General features: G+C 44.0%; 1 protein-coding gene across 1 annotated transcript in view; it reads left to right on the forward strand.

Moving 5' to 3' along the window:
- The window catches only part of LOC115537516 (protein shisa-9), a 95570-nt gene extending 83494 nt beyond the window's left edge, over positions 1-12076 (forward strand). Inside the window, exons 4-6 of the mRNA XM_030349495.1 lie at positions 1114-1230; positions 9121-9515; positions 11093-12076. Of these exons, the coding sequence (XP_030205355.1) occupies positions 1114-1230; positions 9121-9515; positions 11093-11380 (800 nt within the window). The 3' untranslated portion in view covers positions 11381-12076. The remainder of the gene's footprint in view (positions 1-1113; positions 1231-9120; positions 9516-11092) is intronic.
- The last annotated feature ends 2813 nt before the right edge of the window (positions 12077-14889 follow it).

Genomic DNA, 14889 nt, shown 5'->3' on the forward strand with positions numbered 1-14889 from the left:
GAAATGAAATGAAGTGCAGTACGAGAGTCTGGTAGAACCAGGCTAGCAAAACCATACATTTAAGGCAGAGTTTGTGGTTTAATTGGCTTGCCTAAGGCTACTGTTCCCAGATCTCTGCTCACACTGGGAAGACTAATCCAAAGAGCTGGTATTTCCAATGGTATGATCATATACAATCCTTGTATCCGTTTGGTGTCGAAAGGACACCCATAGACCCATGGTGTTGCGTCGGAAATGAACACAAGTTGAACCCTTGCCCTCCGCTGTTAATCCCCACTCATTTGGGACTCTACCAGATACCAGACAGAGACAACAAAAAATGAACATGGAAAATGCATTGTTGTGAATTTGCAATTCATTTGCGAGCGAGAAATGGAAGACATCAACCTCTGCATCGAGCCTTTAAATATTCATACACACCTTCTTAATACGCTGGTGATGTTTCACTGATCTCCCATTTGAGTGGGTGATAAATATCTTATACGAGACATGCTTCCAGCATCTGTGCCCTTCTTTTTCGAGAGGCCCGCAGCACATTTCCTGCTTGGAATTATACATTAGAGAGCTGTGCTCAGTGCATACGTGCACGCTCGCGGCCATATGCACAGCCGCATATCATACGGGAGACCTGATTAGTGTGTGTGTGTGTGTGTGTGTGTGTGTGTGTGTATGTGTGTGTGTGTGTGTGTGTGTGTGTGTGTGCGTGCGTGCGTGCGCGCGCGTGCGTGCGTGCGTGTGTGTGTGTTTGGGGGTTTGTGTGACATCACTATCTTGTAGACAGTGTATCATACAGGTATCATTTTTAATACATGAGTCCATGTCTATGAAAATGTTGAAATGTCAGATTTTGTCGTTTACCAGCTGTTGCCACAACATCATCCAATGTTGTTAAGTCCATGTGTTTTTAAACTGTAGTTTAATATCTGCTATATGCATGTCAATGTTGGTCATATTATTGTATATATGTGCCTAGTTCACCTTTGGTAAATGAAATCATTCTCTTTCTCTCTTCTCTCTCTTACCCTGTCCTTCTTACACTCCCTCTCCTCTCTCACTCTCTCCCCTCTCCCTCTCTTTCTCTCTCCCCACTGTCCCTCTATGTCTCTCTCTCAGATCATAACCACCTGAACAATGCAGCTTTGCCCCCTCTGGGTCCTGCCATGGCACTGTCCCATCCCCACAACAACCTGGGCATCGGCTTCAACAAGTACACATCCCTCAAGGCTGTGGGTGAGTGGACAAAACACACACACACACACACACACACACACACACACACACACACACACACACACACACACACACACACACACACACACACACACACACACACACACACACACACACACACACACACACACACACACACACACACTGCAGCCTATCTGGCTTCTACGCACTAACGCAAGCTGACCCATGATCCTTTGCACCACGGAGTTGGACCAGTGCTGGGCTGTTAAGCACTCACCAGAGCTTGGACATGGTCCATGCACGGTGTGGTCAGAATGAGCAATGATCACAGCGAGGACCTCTTGACAGGGTTGTGGTGTATGACGGACACATCTTAACATACCAATTTACAATTCATTCAACGTTATCCAAAGCATCCTTAAAACCATGTTACATTAAATTACATTTATTGAGCTAATGCTTTTGTCCAAAGCGACTTACAATATAAGGGCATTCAACAATAAAGATATAGCCCTGAAAGTGCACCAATCATTGCAGTACCCCAAATTCATATGATAGGATTGCAGATACATATACATAAGGATAAGGTAGGGGTAAAAGAGGCATTGTTGCTCACGGGTGACAGGTCGTGGGGGCAAAGAGATCTGTCCCATATGCAGAAAATGTCTCAGCCCTGATACATTTTCGTCCCAACCAGTGACAAAATGAAAATAGTATGCTCCCTTGCTTATATATTGCTGCAGTCGAGCTCAGCACAGAGCCATTTAGTTAATGGCTTTGTGATGGAGGCAGCACTCCCACATTCACCCACCAATTTTGAGATATTGTTCCCATTCAGAGAGTGCTGCCTTGGATTTATAATGTCACCGCTTGCATCCATTTAAAACCAACTGAATTATACAAGAGCTTAATGGATAAATAAGAATAACGGTAAAAAGGAAACGGGTAAACAACGCATTGGTCTGTCTTAGCGTTAGGGTTTACAAGGAATACCTCTCCATGTTGTTGGTACAATAGATATTTATATATATATTATATATGCGATTTGGCGGGAGCTTTTTACCAAAGCATCTTCTCGTCAGTTTATTCCTTACACATGATAGGAATACACATGATAGGAAGGAACACATGATAACCTTAATAAGACAGATACAAACCGTTCAGTCTTTGATTTATTTTTCGTTGCAGATCTGTATTTACATTTCCTACTCCATTTAATTTTAATTTGTCTTTCGATAGAGAGTATTCAATTTCATATCCTCGTGTCACGTACAATGACATTAGCAGTGGTGTGTGCGTGCCTGTCTGTATGTGTGAATTGTGCAAAGGGCAATTTCTCTGCTCAATTAGTCTGTTCAAGTGTGCTAACTGAGGATAATGAACCAACGTACGTTGATCCCTGATTGAAACTCTCACTGTTCCTTCCTTTGTCATTAAAAAATAAAGAATTGACAAACACACTGGTTTTGATAGCTATCTGCCTTTAGCACGCAGAATTCACGCTGTTTAATTTGACTCTGAGCCAATGTCTATTCAACCCATATATCAATGATCTATCAGTAGGTTTCCTTTTGCAAGATGGGCCTTTATCTACATCCAAAAAATGCATTGCTTTGGAAAAAATCGTTGGTTAAAGATGGTTAATGGAATTCAAAGCTTATAGTGTTATTTATTAATATATATATTTTCAACTGAAGTGCGGAGTCATCGTCAGTTTGATTTAAGTTGAAATACTGGCTACTTCCAGTCATAACAGAGTTTTAGAGGAAAGGCCAACTGAATGGCTCTGGAGGTGGTTGTATTAACCACTTTGGAATTGCTTTGGAGTTGCAGAAATAACGCCCAGTTCTTGAACTGAAAGCAGCGGTCATAATATCATTGTCCCTGGTAATTTATAGCTGTTATTGATCGGCTTGAACTGCAAATCAATATAACAGCTATACTATACTGTGAGAAAACAAAACACACGTACCAAGTAAATGGAGTTCAATTCAAAGGGCCATTTTCTTCCCGATTGCTACTGTCCCTGGTGCAACACCCAAAACAAACTTTACTTTTCACGTAAGTACTGTTAATTCTGGCATATGGCAAATAGAAGTTTAGCCATAATGCCGTACAAGTTCAAGCTAGAGATCAATGGTTTTTGCTCATGTCAACGGTTCCCATCCAAACTGCTTCTGTTTTAAGTCGTAAACTACACCGTTAACTTTACACTGTGGCCTGACACGCATGTTTGAATATGACAAAGACATGACAGTCTATTATAGTGAGGCCAAACACACACATGAGCGCCGCACTTTTAATGGGTCACAAGTGACTCGGTGCAGACTGACAGAACGTGTCTGAACAGCAGACGGTCAAACACACTGGCGCCTGCCCTGAGGCTCCCATGCGGATGGACACGCACACTACACACACACACACACACACTCACACACACACACACACACAGACGTAATGCACATGAATGCACACATACATACAAAAACATACTTACGAGAATTTGTACGGCGAGCTTGTCATTATTTTGCAATAATAATATATATATATCTATATATATAAATATATATATACTGTATATATATATATATATATATATATATATATATATATATATATATATATATAATGACTGGATCAATGTACATTATAGTGTTTCTTACATGGCTACTTAATAAAGAAATCAATCATTATAATCAAAATATAGCAAACAAATGTTGACATTGATTAGAAAAATATTTGTATTGCTTAGAGTAAAAAAATATCTGTCGAATTCTATAGTTCTAAGTATTGTCCATAGCAACGGTCTGTTATTCATAACAGCAGTCTGCTCTTTAAGCATTATCAAAGGAGAGTTTGCTGTTATACAGAATATCCTCAACTCATAAACATTTTCTGAACACTAACTTTCTACTTTGTCTAGGACTACACAGTATTCCATGCAAGCTACTTTGTATTGGTATGTTTCCTTATATTTTGCAACCGGTCAAAAAGGAGTCTGTTGACAGTAACTTTGCTGTCATGTGTGATTCTGAACAGCTTACGATCGTTAATGAATATAATGGTTCATATAAACACCTGTAGAGCGGAATGATACATGTAGCTATAATTAAAGTGCTGTTATACTCTATTTCAGCACTCGTTGAATGCCTCTTGTCCAATCAAATTACTTGGTCGGCAATAACTGTTGTATAATCAGATTAAACAGACCCTGGGATACCTTCATTGAGCAATCAAATTGAGTAATCAACAAAGCTTTGTAATAAATATAGCCTATACAAACACATCCTCCTCCTTACTATACTGTCTGTGATCTTAGAACTGAAGACAGAGAAGGTTGCAGCTATGCTGATGAGGCATGACATGCAAACATGTACTCTTTTAATCATAGTAGGCCTACTTTACTTCTACTAGGCCTACAGTTTGTCTTATTCACACTATCTTTCCTTCTCTGGAGGACTTTGATGGGATTGATTCAAAAAGAGCCGACAAATTTGCCGTGTGGAGCTGAATAGTAACTAAATTAGCTTAAGTAATTTGCCCTAATACACCAAATAACTAGCTGACCTAACTAGCATTATAAAAAGGCAAAACATCAAGCTAACTAAACTAGCTTATCAACAAACTACCTAAACTAGTTAAAAAGCAGGCTCACTCAATAGCTTAACAGCAAGTGCACTAAACTATCTTACAGTAATGGCAAGATAAGTGAACTAAATAGCAACGCAGCAGTTGAACACATGGCTGTGAAGCCAGTGAGCTGGAGAAACAGCTGAGCAAGTAGGAACTTTAGTCACAAATGATGTTTGAGACTCACTCCCAGAGGGCAGCAAAGAGGTCATTGTGTTGAAGCACTAGAGCTCAGATGAGAGGATTTGTGGTCTTTATTCTTGTAAGAGTCCCACTTTTCTGAAAGCCGTCGCAGAACCTTTAAATAAATAAAAGTCACGGAGAGAGCACCGCTGTGCTAAATCACTTGATCATTTGCTCACTTTCTCTTTAGTTCTCTATCTTCGTGTCTCTGTCTTATAAATATCTCCCTACATTTCAAGCAAGCATAGATTATTCAAACTGTAATATATTTTTCATTTTATTTCATTAACTTGTTTTGGTGCATTTCTTTCAAGTTGTCTTTATGTCCTTTTGGTCATTATTTTAAGCAAAATATTCTGCTTCACAGAAATGTTGAGTTCCCCTTTGCATCAGTCCACAAGCTGCCCTCTTGCTATCCCCAAAAAATAATCATGTAATATTACTGCCAAATGCCAACGCCTGAACCCTTACTGCTAGTGCATACAAATGCACACACAGACACACACAGACACACGCACACATGCACGCACGCACGCACGCACGCACGCACGCACGCACGCACGCACGCACGCACGCAAGTACGCACGCACGCACGCACGCACGCACGCACGCACGCACGCACGCACACACACACACACACACACACACACACACAGACACACAAACATACACACACACTCCATGGCAGCCCACCATGGTAGTGAGGACCCCAACTGGGTGAGGACAAAGTCAAGGCTAGGACACACTATGGTCTGGGCCGGCTATAGTCCTGGCAAATCCTGGTCCGACCTGTGCCAGTTTCAACCAGCAAAGACGACAACTGAGTCATTGTGAAGTGTTTTTATGCCCCACTTAGCCACACATCTTCAAAGTGTTACTATAGGCCTACTACAATACCAAATATCAGTTAGATATTATAGTATAACTAAACCGTGAATTCAAACCATAGGGACATTTTGTGTGTGTGTGTGTGTGTGGGGGGGGGGTGTGTGTAACCCAAATTTCATAACTTATAATTAAAACCTAAGACTACGTGATTAGGTTTAAAGCACTGATTGAACATGTCTCTCCGAAAACATTACATTCAGTTGTTAAATTAATAATGAAAGAATGAAATGACTACAATATAATACAATATAATACGTTGAATTGGAAAACAAGAAAGCTAGAGCCAGGAAAACGCCCAGCTGAAACGATTCCACATTAGCTCTAAAGGGTTTGGCACATTGAAATGGTTCTGAATCTCGGTGTATCTTGCTTCAGGGTAGTTGAACTGCTTGGAGCAGGGTTCCATCAGAGGGGCACCTGTATAAACTATAAGGATGAAGTTCAATTTGTAAACCTTCATTTAATTTGTCAGTTGCGAGTCCTAGGATTTTCTTCGTAGCTCCTCCCTAGTGGTAGACCAAATCCAACCAGTGTTGGATTTGGTCATGATACTTAGTGAGCCATTGTGATTGGCTGGGTTCCTGCCATGCTGTTTGGGGTGTAGAGGCTGTGAAACCGGGGCAGGGGCCAGCTAATGGCCTCGTGGTGGACTCCTGCTGTCCACTGCTCCTGCTGGCCTGGACATATGCCCTCTCACCAGCTCCACTTCCTGTGTGTGTTTAGGTGTGTGTGTTTGTGTGGGTGTGTGTGCCTGCATGTATGTTTGTGTGGCTGTGTTTCTTTGCTTGTGCATGTCTGCCTGTGTCATCCTACCGCACAGTATTGCCAAAGGTTTCATACAAGAACACATTATAAACTGAAGATCAGACTTTCCCAGACTAAATTAGACTGTTGTGCATCAGTGATTCTTTCTACAAATGTTTGTTAGTCTTAGAGCACCTATTTTTTTTCATTTGTCAAAGAATATTTTTATGATTCAAACAATGGATATATTTGGGTGTTCATGAGTTTCAGTTTTTATTTGTGTGGGACACAGTGAGTGTTTCTGTGTGTTTTCAATGTCTGTATGTGTGTGTGTGTGTGTGTGTGTGTGTGTGTGTGTGTGTGTGTGTGTGTGTGTGTGTGTGTGTGTGTGTGTGTGTGTGTGTGTGTGTGTGTGTGTGTGTGTGTGTGTGTGTGTGTGTGTATGTGTGGTGGGCTAAAAGGGGTAAACAAACAAGGTTACACGTGTCTTCGGGGCCGGGGGGGTGGGGTGATGGCCACGAGATGTAGCAGTTTGTGTCTGAGTGTAGGCATGCATGAATGTGAGTATGTGTATGCGCATAGGATTCATTGTGACCTGTCTCTACACAAATATTTTGTGTGCATGTGTTTGTGTGGGGGGGGGCGTTGTGCATGTGTGTGTGTGTGTGTGTGTGTGTGTGTGTGTGTGTGTGTGTGTGTGTGTGTGTGTGTGTGTGTGTGTGTGTGTGTGTGTGTGTGTGAGAGTGTGTGTGTGTGTGTGTGTGTGTTTGTGTAATCAGTGACATTGACAGCCGACTTATATGTGTCTCAGTCAGTGTGTGCTAATTTATGTTTATTCCCTTGCTCCATAGTGCAGTAAGTATGTTAATATCTCTCCCGTTGCATATGATTTTAAACAGAATGTAGATTACTAAGAGCTAAAAGGAGAAGAAAAAAATATATAAAAGATTTTTAATTAGTAGCTAAAATAGTCCAAAAATTGACCAAAAATCCCTTAGAGAAGATTTATATTTAAACAAATCTAACACTCTCCAGTGGGATGATTTCCAGCTTTCAGTCTTTTGTCACTTTTCGTATTCTCTGCAATATCCATAATTCATGTAACAAGCCATGACACTGATATATAAATGGTCCATTTATGCAGACAGAGTCTCCTCTTTTTCCCTGTTTGTCACTGTCATTCTCTATCTATCCATCTATCCATCTATCGGTCTATTCACCCATCCATCTATATATGTAATCATCTACCTATCCACCTAGCCATATCTATCTATCTGTGTCCCTGTCTATCTCTCTCTCCCTCTCTCTCTCTCTCTCTCTCTCTCTCTCTCTCTCTCTCTCTCTCTCTCTCTCTCTCTCTCTGTCTGTCTGTCTGTCTGTCTGTCTGTCTGTCTGTCTGTCTGTCTGTCTGTCTGTCTGTCTGTCTGTCTGTCTGTCTGTCTGTCTGTCTGTCTGTCTGTCTGTCTGTCTGTCTGTCTCTCTCCATCCATCTCCCTCTGCCTCTCCCTTTCTCTATATATCTCTTTGCCGCTCTCTCTTTCCTTACATATTCCTGCCCTCATGTGCACTATACTCGTATTGACCATGTGCTGAAGTCGTTTGTTTTTAAACTTGCCTTGATGTCGTTGTCTCTCCTTGTTCTTGATGGTTGTGTTTTCTCTGAATGTGTAGCTTCAGGCTGTTCTTGTTGTGCTGCCGGTGTACACACACACACACACACACACACACACACACACACACACACACACACACACACACACACACACACACACACACACACACACACACACACACACACACACACACACTCATTCTCATTCACCCCTGTGGTGCCTCCTCTGTGGCTTTCAAGATGTATTGGTTTACCTGACTCATTCCGTTAGGTGGTTCAAAGCAGGTGGATGCTACAGGTTATCTTATTTCATTGAAGGCCACAGGCATGCATTTGTACAATGATTAGTGTCTTACACACACACAGTAAAAATAAACACATACACACCTCTCAAGTGCACAGGCAGACACACACACAATCAAACATGCACGTATACACAACCATATACACACACACACTGGCAAATTAACAATTAAGTGAGGCAGAGATGTGTAAATATCAGGACGGCATCAGAGCACGATAGGTCAACATTAGCACAGATGTTGTGGCGGCTATTTCAGTACCGACGCTCGTTCATATTCACGCTATGATCCAAGATGTTAGAGGCCCCTGCTTATTGTTTAATGTCCCTCTGTGATCCTCCTAATAATGTCATTTAATTATGTTTCCGTTGTCAACACTCCTTCCACACCCCCACCCCACTCCCTATGCTACTCCACCTCTCACACACGCACACACACACACACACACACACACCAACACATGCATGCAAACACACACACACTCATCATCCACGCCACCCATACCCTCCACCCCCCCCCCCCACACACCCTTCCTCCCTGTGCCTCCCTCCCTCCATCTCTCCCTCCCAGACTCCACGGCGGGCCGGGACTACTACAAGAGCTACCCCATGGTGGACTACGGCCACCGCCAGTCCCCGCCCTCCTTCCAGCCCGTCTCCTTCCACCCCAAGGACAAGCCCTTCCTCCCGCCGCCGGACATCCACGCACCCCTGGCCCTCACCCTGGCCAACGCCTCGCAGATCCCCAAGCCCAAGATCGCCAAGACCAACACGCACCCGCTCACCTCCAGCTCGGCCTTCAAAGCCTGGGACCCCAGTAAGAGCCACCCCGGCAGCTCGTCCCCGCACCCGGGACAGATCCACATGGGCCTGCCGGCAGGGCTGATGGCGCAGCAGCAGCAGCAGCAGCAGCAGCAGCACCATCAGATGCACCAGCATCAGCAACATCACCTTCTCAACTCTCAGGTAGGCCCTCCATGGCTGTTGCTCAAAGGTAACTCGACTTCTACACGTGTTTAGCTATTTCGCTCAACGGTCAAGCCGTCAAGCCTACATTCAAAAGTGGACTGATCTACCGACATAAAATAAAATAAACAACTGTAGAGGTAGCTGTCGGAATAAATGTACAATGTGAGAATGTGTAGTTGTTTATTAACATAATAGTTGCATTCAAGATGTTATGTGTTTTCAGACAAAGTGTGTTTCTGGACTGATTATACAACAGCTTAAACAATATGAGATTCAGCACAAGTAATACACATGCTCATATAATCTGGTGCACCCCTACCATCTGAATGTTCTGAATGGTGGAAGTTTGTTCTCCCGGTGCCTTATTTAGCGATTACAAGGCATACAGCCGGAACAACTCGAGGCTTGAGTAGTTTTTTAAATCTAGGTTAAAAGACATGAAAGGCAAATCTCAAAATGTTTTATTTAAAATATTAAGCCTGTGAGTTCCCCTTCTACCTCTTCCCTTCTTCCTCTGCTTTCCACGCTTACACATTTCTTTTAGTAGGATTTTGATTCTTCTCAGGAAGCTTTTTTGATGCCTTTAAATCATTCTACAATTGAACCACTGTCTCCTCAATTTAATTAAATTCAAAGTCATGGGAAACATGTTAACATTACCAAAGCAAGTAAAATGTCTCTCTGTCTCTCTCTCGCTCTCCATTTCCTTCTCTCTTTCTATCTCTATCCCTCCCCCCTCCCTTTTTCTCTCTCAGTTTCCTTAACTGGAGGAACGGAATGGTTGTGGGTCAAATGCAATAAAATATAATGTAATGTAAAGTAACTCATTCTCTCCATGTCTGTGTTTTGTTTTTCTCTCTCCCTGTCTCTATGTCTTTCTCTCTCCCTGTCTCTCTATGTCTCTCTATGTCTCTCTATCTCCCCCTCTCTCTCTCTCTCTCTCTCTCTCTCTCTCTCTCTCTCTCTCTCTCTCTCTCTCTCTCTCTCTCTCTCTCTCTCTCTCTCTCTCTCTGCCTGTCACTCTCCCTGTCTCTCCTTCGATTTCTCTCTCTATATATCTGTGTCTCTATCTCTACCCTCACTCTCTCTCTCTCTCTCTCTCTCTCTCTCTCTCTCTCTCTCTCTCTCTCTCTCTCTCTCTCTCTCTCTCTCTCTCTCTCTATCTCTATCTCTTATCTCTCTGCCTGTCACTCTCTCCCTGTCTCTCCTTCGATTTCTCTCTCTATATATCTGTGTCTCTATCTCTACCCTCTCTCTCTCTCTCTCTCTCTCTCTCTCTCTCTCTCTCTCTCTCTCTCTCTCTCTCTCTCTCTCTCTCTCTCTCTCTCTCTCTCTCTCTCTCTCTCTCTCTCTCTCTCTATCTCTCTCTATCTCTTATCTCTCTGCCTGTCACTCTCTCCCTGTCTCTCCTTCGATTTCTCTCTCTATATATCTGTGTCTCTATCTCTACCCTCTCTCTCTCTCTCTCTCTCTCTCTCTCTCTCTCTCTCTCTCTCTCTCTCTCTCTCTCTCTCTCTCTCTCTCTCTCTCTCTCTCTCTCTCTCTCTCTCTCTCTCTCTCTCTCACTCCCCCAGCTGCAGCTCCAGCAGCTCCAGCAGCAGCATCAGCAGCAGCAGCATCAACAGCATCAGCAGCAGCATCAACAGCATCAGCAGCATCAACAGCATCAACAGCATCAACAGCATCAGCAGCATCAACAGCAGCAGCAGAGCCGGCGGCAGCTGTACTCCAACAAGAGGCAGTTCAGCATTGAGACCCTTCCCGAGCTCTTCACCCAGCCGCTGGTGTACGGACACTCGCCCCACGTGCACCCCAAGCACAAGGGGCTGCCCACCAACAGCAAGACCGAGGTCACCGTCTGAACCCCAAACCCAGCGCTTTCCTTGCCAAGACAACCACCACCACCACCACCACCACCACCACTAAAACCCAACCAGTGCTCCCTCTAGACTCAACCCAAACCAACTGGTCGCAATCAGGGGGTGATGGTGGTGATGGAACTGACAGCATGTGTGGAGGACAACGGATGGATGGAAGGAAGGAACAGTGGTAGATGGATAGAACAACTGTGGATTCAATTCAATTCAGAGGGTCTCTTGACTAGCATTGTTAGAAGATGCTGTGAAGTTGAAGTGGAATTTGTTTTTTTTTACATTGACACCCTGGCAGTATCAGGACGTTGGAGCCAAGTTGAACGTTACCAACATGGGAAGACATTGCACTGAGTGCCATTGCCCCTTTATGTTGGAGATGTTTGGAGGCGAGAAAGTGTATGTGGGGGGGGAAATTGACTCAGGGGCCACAGGAAAGCCTTTTATTTTGTATGTTTGGTTGGCAGGATGGCAATGTCCTTGCGTACTGTCTTTTAAGAGAAGGTCCCTCCACCTATTCCTGAAGCTCTCAGAGTGGCTCTTCCATCTAATTACACTATGTATTGTAGACGCAATACTGACACACACATACACACATGCATGCTAACAATCTAAAGCATGTATAGTTATACACACAAAAGCATGCACACACACAGACCGCCACACACACACACACACACACACACAACACACACACACACACACACACACACACACACACACACACACACACACACACACACACACACACACACACACACACACACACACACACACACACACACACACACACACATAAACACACAAACACACATGCACATACACACACTCAAACACACACACATGCACATACATTCAAACACAGAAAAACGCACATAATATACACTAACTATTAGTGTGTGTCTGTTTGTGGTTCGGAGGGGGTTGTGTGCGCCTCAGAGAGGCAGTATGGTGGGGGGTTGGCCTCAGTCTTGCCCCCCCATAAGCAGTGACAACACCACTGTGTTGAGATGTCCCATGAGAGAGAGAGAGAGAGAGAGAGAGAGAGAGAGAGAGAGAGAGAGAGAGAGAGAGAGAGAGAGAAAATAAGAGATGGATAAAGCGAGAGTTAGTATGGGTAGTGGGTAATGTGTGTGTGTGTGTGTGTGTGTGTGTGTGTGTGTGTGTGTGTGTGTGTGTGTGTGTGTGTGTGTGTGTGTGTGTGTACGTATGTGTCAGTGTGTGTGTGTGTGTATGCAGAGTGCGCAGGGAGGGATTGTTATAGTCAATGTCTCCCGTAGGCATAAACATGCGAAGAATCAAAGAAAGACACAAATAAATGCAGACAAATACACTCACACACACAAACAAAGCACACATATTCCCGTTAGCCTAGTACAGATGTTACAGGGGGTGTGGTGAGAGGGGGCGGAGTTCCATGGGGAAAGCCAACCGATCATCAACAGTGTAATAGTCATGCTGACGCCTGTAGGATAAATTCCAGAAGTCACGGCAAGGTCACTGGCTTTCCCAGCCAGAGGACAGTGTGTGTCTGTGTGTGTGTGTGTGTGTGTGTGTGTGTGTGTGTGTGTGTGTGTGTGTGTGTGTGTGTGTGTGTGTGTGTGTGTGTGTGTGTGTGTGTGTGTGTGTGTGTGCGTGTGTGCGTGTGTGCATGGGCGTGTGTTTGTATGTGTGTGTTTGTGCTTTGGGGTGGGGGGTGGGGGGATGAGACTGGTGTGTGTGTGTGTGTGATACACTGAGAACCACCATGCTAGGTATGGCATGTGCTGTTGCCATGGAGACGAGTCTGTAGAACTGTTTGTTTATGACAGCATGTAGAGTGGCACACGTCAAGACGTTGTTACCGCTCAACACCAACTGTTGATTGTCCAATCACAACGCAGCATTCTTTCTGTGGGGCCACAGCTTTCCAGGAGTATTAAAAACAAAAAGGGTTGTATCGAGTAACCCTGAGTAAATACTGAAATGAACCATGGATGAGAAAATCTAGTAGAGATAGGGAAGAGGAGGGAAGAACGAAGGATGCAATGAAAGCGTAGTGTAAGAGCATATGATCATCGATTCCAAGGAGTCTGTTTCAACCACTGTAAAAAGGGTGAGGTTATGGGAGAGAAAACTGGGAAAAGCAGCCATGAAATCTGTGGACTAATCCTCAGAAACCCTTTTAGTAATCCTGAGCATTCTGAATATTTGCGAGTATAGGAGCTAGTCTGACCGTTTGTATGTCACACGGTTTAAAAACCCAGGCATTTGAGGATGTTTTTACAGCACCAGGGACCATGGCTATACATATTTTAAAGTCCCAAACGCCTCCTGTCTGCCTGGGTGTATATCCCCCCCCCCCCCCCCCCCCCCCCCTCCCCTGACAGTGGTGGCATTCCTGTTTGGTTGTTACGGTAACCCAGACAGCAGCAGTGCATATGGCTGGACAGGTGGCGGGAAGATAATCAAACACCCCCGTTTATCAGAGTCACACGCCATTTAGTCACTCTCCCACTCTTTAAACCCTACCTCTCTCTACCTCTCCCTTCCTCTCCACCCTACATCTCTCTCTGTCTCTCTCTCTCTCTCTCTCTCTCTCTCTCTCTCTCTCTCTCTCTCTCTCTCTCTCTCTCTCTCTCTCTCTCTCTCTCTCTCTCTCTCTCTCTCTCTCTCTCTCTCTCGCTCTCTCTCTCTCTCTCTCTCTCTCCCTCTCTCTCTCTCTCTCCCTCCCTCCCTCTCTCTCTCTCTCTCTCTCTCTCTCTCTCTCTCTCTCTCTCTCTCTCTCTCTCTCTCTCTCTCTCTCTCTCTCTCTCTCTCTCTCTCTCCCTCTCTCCCTCTCTCCCTCTCTCTCTCTCTCTCTCTCTCTCTCTCTCCTCCTCCTTCACCTCCTCTCTCCTCCCTAACTTGCTTGTTCTCAGGCTGTTTCTGTCCTGTCCATATGTTCTGTATAAAACTAATATAAAACTCAACAGGTGTACACAGAAAATTATAACATTCATTTGTAGTATAAATCTGTCCTATAGCTACAGGTTTATATATCTATTCACCTATGACTGGATGCCTCTTTCAAACCAAAGGCATTTCACGCATACATTTTCTATTGATATTGTCAGAGGTTTATGTGCCATTAATAGGGCATACCCGACGACATATATGATTTGTCTTTATACAACTTTGCAAGTAGTGATATATATGACTTTTACAAAATCTTTTGCACGTGGTGAAACTTATGTACACACAGGTGCACGCGCACACACACACCCTCTTACACACTAAAAAGTACCAGGAATTTATACACACTGGCTCATCGATGCATAAAAAAGTGAGCTACTATTTCCCGGATTTCGTACCCAAATTGGACTGACTAGAATAGTGCTGAAAACAATTTCGATAAGCTGTTGAATCTCCAAAGTCCCAATTTTGTCCATTATAGTCCTGCATGCACGCGCTGAAAGGTGTTAGCCTGGACGCAAAATTGAATGACAATAGAGTAAAGCGTTTTATTGTCGTTGGACTAT

The sequence above is a fragment of the Gadus morhua genome, chromosome 2 (assembly GCF_902167405.1).
Source record: "Gadus morhua chromosome 2, gadMor3.0, whole genome shotgun sequence".
Lineage (NCBI taxonomy): Eukaryota > Metazoa > Chordata > Actinopteri > Gadiformes > Gadidae > Gadus > Gadus morhua.